Source organism: Erithacus rubecula (assembly GCF_903797595.1).
Source record: "Erithacus rubecula genome assembly, chromosome: 28".
In the NCBI taxonomy this organism is placed as follows: Eukaryota; Metazoa; Chordata; class Aves; order Passeriformes; family Muscicapidae; genus Erithacus; species Erithacus rubecula.
The window spans coordinates 1,734,157-1,743,093 of record NC_136680.1 but is presented as its reverse complement, the minus strand read 5'-3'; the positions used below and the strand labels follow the sequence as shown (position 1 = coordinate 1,743,093).

General features: G+C 58.8%; 1 protein-coding gene across 1 annotated transcript in view; it reads right to left on the bottom strand.

Annotated features, from left to right (window-relative positions):
* Positions 1–891: 891 nt before the first annotated feature.
* LOC306813198 (tyrosine-protein kinase JAK3-like) overlaps positions 892–8,937 on the bottom strand; it is a gene marked incomplete at both ends in the record, with an annotated part of 8,181 nt that continues 135 nt past the window's right edge. Inside the window, 8 exons of the mRNA XM_079328402.1 lie at positions 892–999; positions 2,472–2,582; positions 2,678–2,795; positions 4,049–4,221; positions 5,049–5,173; positions 6,199–6,388; positions 7,240–7,379; positions 7,461–7,611. Of these exons, the coding sequence (XP_079184528.1) occupies positions 892–999; positions 2,472–2,582; positions 2,678–2,795; positions 4,049–4,221; positions 5,049–5,173; positions 6,199–6,388; positions 7,240–7,379; positions 7,461–7,611 (1,116 nt within the window). The remainder of the gene's footprint in view (positions 1,000–2,471; positions 2,583–2,677; positions 2,796–4,048; positions 4,222–5,048; positions 5,174–6,198; positions 6,389–7,239; positions 7,380–7,460; positions 7,612–8,937) is intronic.

Here is an 8,937-nt window from a genome sequence, read left to right as displayed (position 1 = left end):
GGGAAGGAAAATTTAGCAAATTTTAATAAAAAAGGCTGAATTCTGCCATGGAGGGAGGGAAAATAAAAAAGAGAAGGTGAAGGGATGGAAAAATTATAAAAATTTTAATAAAAGGAGGTTGAATTATTCCATGGAGGGAGGGGGAAAAAAGAAGGGAAAAAAGTTGAAGGGAAGGAAAATTTAACAAATTTTAATTAAATGAGGCTGGAAAAAAAGGGGAAAAAGGGAAAAGGGAAAAAAGGGAAAAGTCAAAGGGATGGGGGGTGGGAAAGGGGGGGCGTGTCCCCCCCAAAATTTTGGGGGGTCCTGATGAGATTTGGGGGGGGCCTGGTGAAATTTTGGGGTGTCCCTATTGGATTTTGGGGGTTTCCAGTGGGATTTTGGGGGTCCTGGTGGGATTTTGGGGGGGAATCCCGGTGGGATTTGGGGGGGGATCCCGGTGGGATTTGGGGGGACTTTGAGGGGTCCCGATGGGATTTTGGGGGTCCCTATGAGATTTTGGGGCATCCTGGTGGGATTTTGGGGGGATTTTGGGGAATTTTGGGGTCCTGGGTGGGATTTTGGGGGGATTTTGGGGAATTTTGGGGGTTCCCAGTGGGATTTTGGGGGTTCCCTATGAGATTTTGGGGGTCCTGGTGGGATTTGGGGGGATTTTGGGGGTCCCGGTGGGATTTTGGGGGTTCCCTATGAGATTTTGGGGGTCCCGGTGGAATTTGGGGGGATTTTGGGGGTCCCGGTGGGATTTTGGGGTTCCCGGTGGGATTTTGGGGGTCCCGGTGGGATTTGGGGGGATTTTGGGGGTCCCGGTGGGATTTTGGGGGTTCCCTATGAGATTTTGGGGGTCCCGGTGGAATTTGGGGGGATTTTGGGGGTCCCGGCGGGATTTTGGGGTCAGCCCCGGGTCTGGCCCCGCAGTGCCTCGATTTTGGGGCGCAGCTGCCCGAAGGTGGGGCGCGCAGCGGGGCTGAAGCTCCAGCAGCTCGTCATCAGCCCGTACACCTGGGGGAGGGGACACGGTGACACCGGGCTGGGGACACCCCGGGGACCCCCCGACAGACACCCCGGGGACCCCCCGACAGACACCCCTGGGACCCCCTGACAGACACCCCTGGGACCCCCTGACAGACACCCCGGGGACCCCCTTTTCCTGATATTTGGGGTCCTTCCTTGGGGTTGTTGGGGTCCCTTTCCTTGGGATATTTAGGATCCTTTTCTCAGGGTATTTAGGGTCCTTTTCCTGCTCCTTGGGGTTCTTTCCCAACGTTATTTGGGGTTCTTTCCCCGCGTTATTTGGGGTTCTTTCCCTGGGATATTTGGGGTCCTTTTCCTGCTATTTGGGGTCCTTCCCTGGGGTTTTTGGGGTCCTTTTCTTGGGATATTTGGGGTCTTTTTCCTGCTCCTTGGGGTCCTTTTCCTGGGGTGTTTGGGGTCCTTTCCCTGGGGTGTTTGGGGTCTTTTCCTCGGGGTATTTGGGATCCTTTCCCTGGGATATTTGGGGTTCCTTTCTCTGGGATATTTGGGGTCCTATCCCTGAGGATATTTGGGGTCCTTTCCCTGGGGAATTTGGGGTCACTTTCCTGCTATTTGGGGTCCTCTCCCTGGGATATTTAGGATCCTCTCCCTGGGGATATTTAGGATCCTCTCCCTGGGGATATTTAGGATCCTCTCCCTGGGATATTTGGGATCCTCTCCCTGGGGATATTTGGGATCCTCTCCCTGGGATATTTAGGATCCTCTCCCTGGGATATTTGGGATCCTTTCCCTGGGGATATTTGGGATCCTCTCCCTGGGGTTATCTGGGGTCCCATCCCTGGGGAATTTGGCGTCCTTTCCCTGCTATTTGGGATCCTCTCCCTGGGGATATTTGGGGTCCTATCCCTGGGGATATTTGGGGTCCTATCCCTGGGGATATTTGGGGTCCTTTCCCTGGGGTATTTGGGGTCCCTTTCCTTCTATTTGGGGTCCTCTCCCTGGGATATTTAGGATCCTTTCCCTGGAATATTTAGAGTTCCGTTCCTGGGGATATTTGGGATCCTCTCCCTGGGATATTTGGGGTCCTGTCCCTGGGATATTTAAGATCCTTTTCTTGGGGTATTTGGGGTTCTTTTCCTGCTCCTTGGGATTTTTTCCCAGGGTATTTAGGGTCCTTTCCCTGGGGAATTTGGGGTCCCTTTCCTGCTATTTGGGGTCCTTCCCTGGGATATTTGGGGTCCTTTCCCTGAGATATTTAGGGTCCCGTTCCTGGGGATATTTGGGGTCCCTTTCCTGCTATTTGGGGTCCTTCCCTGGGATATTTGGGATTCTCTCCCTGGGGATATTTGGGGTCCTATCCCTGGGGTATTTGGGGTCCTGTTCCTGGGGATATTTGGGATCCTCTCCCTGGCATATTTAGGATCCTTTCCCTACAACACCCCGGGGACCTCCCCCCCCTCCCTGCCCCCTCCCCAACCCCCCCGGCCCAGCGATGTCACCTCCGAGGGACACCCTGGGGGCACCGGGAGGCGCCGGTTGTCCTTGAGCAGCTCCAGCAGCTGGCAAATGATCTGGGCCGGCCTCCCCGTGCCCATCATCCGCAGGAATTCCTGGAATTGGGGAAACGGGGAGGGGGAAACACCCCTGAGCGCCGCGGGTCCCACCGGGAATGTCCCCTCCCTGTCCCACCCCCGGGAGGTGTCACCTCCGAGGGGCTCCGGCTCTTGGAGCTGTAGGTGAAGAGCTCGTAGAGGAGAACCCCGAAGCTCCAGGTGTCGGAGGAGCAGGAGAAGATGTTGTCAGACAGGGATTCCGGGGCGTACCTGAGGGGAAATGGGGATTTGGGGAGGGGAAAGGGGATTTTGGGATGAGAGAAGGGGATTATGAGAGGGGAGAAGGGGATTTTGAGAGGGGAGAAGGGGATTTTGAGAGGGGAAAAGGGGATTTTGAGAGGGGAAAAGGGGATTTTGAGAGGGGAAAAGGGGATTTTGAGAGGGGAAAAGGGGATTTTGAGAGGGGAAAAGGGGATTTTGAGAGGGGAAAAGGGGATTTTGAGAGGGGAAAAGGGGATTTTGAGAGGGGAAAAGGGGATTTTGAGAGGGGAAAAGGGGATTTTGAGAGGGGAAAAGGGGATTATGAGAGAGGAAAATGGGATTGTGGGATGGAGAAAGGGGTGCTGAGATGGGAAAAGGGGGTCTAAGAGGGGAAAAGGGGATCCTGAACCTCGGGAAAAGGGGATCCTGATCCCGGGAAAAAAGGGGATTCTGATCCCGGGAAAAAAAGGGGATCCTGATCCCGGGAAAAAAAGGGGATCCTGATCCCGGGAAAAAAAGGGGATCCTGATCCCGGGAAAAAAAGGGGATTCTGATCCCGGGAAAAAGGGGATCCTGATCCCGGGAAAAAAGGGGATCCTGAGCCCCTGTTAAAGGGGATCCTGATCCCGGGAAAAAGGGGATCCTGAGCCCCTGTTAAATGGGATCCTGATCCCGGGAAAAGGGGGGATCCTGAGCCCCTGTTAAATGGGATCCTGATCCCGGGGAAAAGGGGATCCTGATCCCGGGAAAAAGGGGATCCTGATCCCGGGAAAAGGGGAATCCTGAGCCCCTGTTAAAGGGGGATCCTGAGCCCCTGTTAAAGGGGATCCTGAGCCCCTGTTAAGGGGGATCCTGAGCCCCTGTTAAAGGGGATCCTGAGCCCGGGAAAAGGGGGATCCTGAGCCCCTGTTAAATGGGATCCTGATCCTGGGAAAAAGGGGATCCTGATCCTGGGAAAAAGGGGATCCTGAGCCCCTGTTAAAGGGGATCCTGAGCCCCTGTTAAAGGGGGATCCTGAGCCCCTGTTAAAGGGGATCCTGAGCCCCTGTTAAAGGGGATCCTGAGCCCCTGTTAAAGGGGATCCTGAGCCCCTGTTAAAGGGGATCCTGAGCCCCTGTTAAAGGAGATCCTGAGCCCCTGTTAAAGGGGATCCTGAGCCCCTGTTAAAGGGGATCCTGATCCCGGGAAAAGGGGGATCCTGAGCCCCTGTTAAAGGGGATCCTGAGCCCCGCTGGGATCCCAGCGCTGCCGAGCCCCCTCACCAGAACACGGGGCTCTGCCCGGGCTCCCGCACCACGTAGTAATCCTTGTCCTGCGGCAGCAGCTTGGCCAGCCCGAAGTCGCCGATCTTGACGTGGCTGTCGCTCTCCACCAGGATGTTCCTGCTGGCCAGGTCTCGGTGCACGCAGCGCCGCGCCCCCAGGTACTCCATGCCCTGCGGGAGGGGAGGGGGACGAGGGTGGGGGTCCCGGGGTGGGGGTCCCGGGGGGCTCATCAGGCTGGGTCACACCCCGAGGGGGGAGGGAGGGGCTGTTCCAGCCGGGATGGGGCTGCGGGTAGGGAGGGGAGCCAGCAGTGACCCCAGGGATGGACAATGACCCCTGGGTGACCCTTGGGTGACCCTTGGCACTGCTGCAGCCAGGACAGAGTCACTGGCAGGGACAGGAGCCAGCAGTGACCCCAGGGATGGACAATGACCCTTGGGTGACCATCTCTGGAGGCTCATCCTGGCTGGACAATGACCCTTGGGTGACCCTTGGGTGACCCATGGCACTGCTCCAGCCAGGACAGAGTCACTGGTGGGGACAAGAGCCAGCAGCGACCCCAGGGTCGCTGAGTCGTTGAGTGACACTTGAGTGACCCTTGGGTGACCCATGGCACTGCTCCAGTTCTGACACAGCCACAGCCACCAGCAGGGACAGGATCCTGCAGCATCCCCAGGGCTGGACAAGGACCCTTGAGTGACCCTTGGGTGACCCTTGAGTGACCCATGGCACTGCTCCAGCCACAAGAGAGCCACTGACAGGGGCAGGATGCTTCAACATTCCCAGGGCTTGACCAGCTCCAGGCTGGACAATGACCCTTGGGTGACCCTTGGGTGACCCTTGAGTGACCCATGGCACTGCTCCAGCCAGGACAGAGCCCCTGGCAGGGACAGGATCCAGCAGTGACTCCAGTGCTGGACAATGACCCTTGGCTGCCCCTTGGCTGCCCCACGGCCCCGTTCCCACCCCGCTGGCCCCACGCCTGCCCCGCTCCCACCTTGCAGATCTGCCAGGCGTAGAGCAGCAGCGTGCTGTGCTCCAGGCGGGGCTGGTTCTTCTGCAGGAAATCCCGCAGGCAGCCGTTGGGCAGGAATTCCATCACCAGCCGCAGCCCGCGCATTCCTGAGGGAAACCCGGGATGGGCGGAGAGGGGAGCGGGGATCCACCCCTGCCCCATTCCCTGCCTGCCCCCAGCCCCGATCCCTGCCCCGATCCCAGCCCCCGATCCCTGCCCTGATCCCAGCCCCATTCCCTGCCCCGATCCCAGCCCCCGATCCCAGCCCCCTGCCCCGATCCCTGCCCCGATCCCTGCCCCGATCCCAGCCCCCGATCCCACCCTATTCCCTGCCCCATTCCCTGCCTGCCCCCAGCCCCGATCCCTGCCCCGATCCCAGCCCCCGATCCCACCCTATTCCCTGCCCCATTCCCAGCTCCATTCCTGCCCCATTCCCTGCCTGCCCCCAGCCCCGATCCCTGCCCCGATCCCAGCCCCCGATCCCAGCCCCCTGCCCCGATCCCAGCCCCCGATCCCACCCTATTCCCTGCCCCATTCACTGCCTCATTCCCAGCCCCATTCCCATTCCATTCTCAGCTCTATTCCTGCCCCATCCCTGCCCCATTTCCTACCCCATTCCCTGTCCCATCCCACCCTATTCCCTACCCCATTCCCAGCTCCATTCCTGCCCCATTTCCTACCCCGTTCCCTGCCTATTCCTGTCCCATTCCCAGCCCCATTCCCTGTTTATTCTCTGTTTATTCCATGCCCATTCCCAGCTCCATCCCTGTCCCATTCCCTGTCTATTCCTGTCGCATCCCAGCCCCATTCCCTGCCCCATTCCCAGCCCGTTCCCAGCCCCATTCCTAGCCCATTCTCTGTTTATTCCATGCCCATTCCCAGCCCGTTCCCAGCCCCATTCCTAGTCCATTCTCTGTTTATTCCATGCCCATTCCCAGCTCCATCCCTGCCCCATTCCCTGTCTATTCCTATCGCCTCCCACCCCATTCCCTGCCCCATTCCCAGCCCATTCCCAGCCCCATTCCTAGCCCATTCTCTGTTTATTCCATGCCCATTCCCAGCTCCATCCCTGCCCCATTCCCTGTCTATTCCTGTCGCCTCCCACCCCATTCCCAGCCCATTCCCAGCTCACCTCGGCTGTAGCAAACCCCCCGGTACCGCACGATGAAGTCGTGCTGCAGCGAGTGCAGGATCTGGATCTCCCTCTCGAAATCCCGAATTTCCTTGGCCGAGTCCTGCTGCAGCTTCTTCACGGCCACCAGCTCGCCCGTGCTGTCACCCAGGGGGTCGTAGCGACACAGCTCCACGCTCCCAAAATTCCCCTGCAGGCAGGCAACCGGCTCTGGGGGATCTGCCTGCTCCCAGCCCCATTCCGATATTCCCAGCCCCATTCCGACATTCCCAGCCCCATTCCTGTCCATTCCCTGCCTGCTCCCAGCCCCATTCCTGCTCCATCCCATCCCTATTCCCTGCCCCATTTCCATCCCACTCCCAGCCCCATTCCTTGCTTTATTCCCTTCCCGTTCCTGCTCCATCCCAGCCCCGTTCCCACCCCATTCTCTGCTTGATCCCAGTCTCATTCCCTGTCCCTTCCTTGCCTTCCCTGCCCCATTCCCTTCCCATTTCTGCCTCATTCCCTGCCCCATTCCCAACCCTATTCCCTTCCCATCCCAGGCCAATTTCCTGTCCCATTCCTGCTCCATCCCCTTTCCCATCCCTGTTCATTCCCTACCCCATCCTTGCCCCATTCCCAACCCCATTCCCACCCCAATTCCTACCCCATTCCCTGCCCCGTTCCTGCCCTATTCCCATCCCATTCCCTGCCCCATTCCCAACACCATTTCCACCTCAATTCCTACCTCATTCCCTGCCCCATTCCCACCCCATTCCCAGCCCCATTCCTTACCCCCTTTCCACTCCAATTCCAGCCCCATTCCTTACCCCATTCCTATCCCAATCCCAGCCCCATTCCCTGTTCATTCCCAGCCCCATCCCTGCCCCATTCCCCATCCCATTCCCAGTGTTTTAACCCTCCCCAAACCCCCTAAACACACAGAGAGGGACACTCAGGAATTATCTCTCAGCACCACCCCCCCATCCCACACCCCAAATCGGGAACGGGGAGAGCAGCCGGGCTGAGTTTTGGGGTTTGGGGTGTCCCCTGCACCCCCACCTTGCCCAGCAGCGAGATGTACTTGAGGTGCCTCTCCTGGAAGTGCTCGGGGTCCTGACTCATGGCCAGGGAATCGTGTCCCCAAATTCCATCCCGGAGCGCCGCGTCCGCGGGGGACAGATCCGAGAGCAGCTCATAGTCTGGGGGAGGGGCGGGGGGCGGGGGGTCAGGCCGCTGTGGGGTCGCCCCCCGTGTCCCCCCAGCCCCCCCCCAGTGCCCACCCGAGGAGATGAGGCTGTTGAGGTCGCGGATGAGGGCGCGGAAGCAGGGCCGGCGCTGGGGCTCGTAGTCCAGGCACTGGGCGAGCAGCGCCGCCAGCTCCGGCCAGCGCGGCGCCGGCAGCGCCCGGCGGCTCCGGTAGAACTGCAGCCGCTGCGGGCAGGGGGCGGCGGGTGGGACCCCCGGGGGGCGGGACGACGGGGGGGTAATGGGGTATGGGGTGGGATAATGGGGTGGGATCAATGCGATAATGGGGTGGGATAATGGGGTGGGACAATGGGGTGATGGGGTGGGATAATGGGGTGGGACAATGGGGTATGGGGTGGGATCAATGGGATGATGGGGTGGGATAATGGGGTGGGATAATGGGGTGATGGGGTGGGATAATGGGGTGGGATAATGGGGTGGGACAATGGGGTGATGGGATGGGATAATGGGGTGGGATAATGGGGTGGGACAATGGGGTATGGGGTGGGATCAATGGGATGATGGGGTGGGATAATGGGGTGGGACAATGGGGTGATGGGGTGGGATAATGGGGTGGGATCAATGGGATAATGGGATGGGATAATGGGGTGGGACAATGGGGTGATGGGGTGGGATCAATGGGATAATGGGATGGGATAATGGGGTGGGACAATGGGGTGATGGGGTGGGATAATGGGGTGGGACAATGGGGTGATGGGGTGGGATAATGGGGTGGGATAATGGGATAATGGGGTGGGATAATGGGATAATGGGGTGGGATCAATGGGATGATGAGATAATGGGATGGGATAATGGGATTGGATGGGATACAGGGATGGGATGGGATAATGGGATGGGATCTATGGAATGGGATGGGATAATGGGATGATGGGATACAGGGATGGGATCTATGGGATGGGATGGGATGTATAGGATGAGATGGGATCTATAGGATGGGATGGGATGGGATGGGATGCAGGGATGGGGTCTGTGGGATGGGATGGGATTGATGGGATGGATGGGCCAGCAATATGGGATGGGAATATGGGATATGACATGGGATACAGGATGGTATTACAGGATAGATGGCATGGGATTTATGGGATGGGATTTATGGGATGGGATGGGATGATCAGGATGGAATTGGGCAAGTGAAGAAAGGCTGGGATGTAGTAGGATGGGGCAGGAAGGTCAGGATGGGGCATGAGGATTGGGATCCAGTGGTCAGGATCCAGTGGGATGGGGCAGGAGGATCAGGATCCAGGGGGATGGGACAGGAGGATCAGGATCCAGCGGGGTGGGTCAGGAGGATCAGGATCCAGCGGGGTGGGTCAGGAGGATCAGGATCCAGCGGGATGGGTCAGGAGGATCAGGATCCAGCGGGGTGGGTCAGGAGGATCAGGATCCAGCGGGGTGGGTCAGGAGGATCAGGATCCAGCGGGGTGGGGCAGGAGGATCAGGATCCAGCGGGGTGGGGCAGGAGGATCAGGATCCAGCGGATGGACCGGAGGA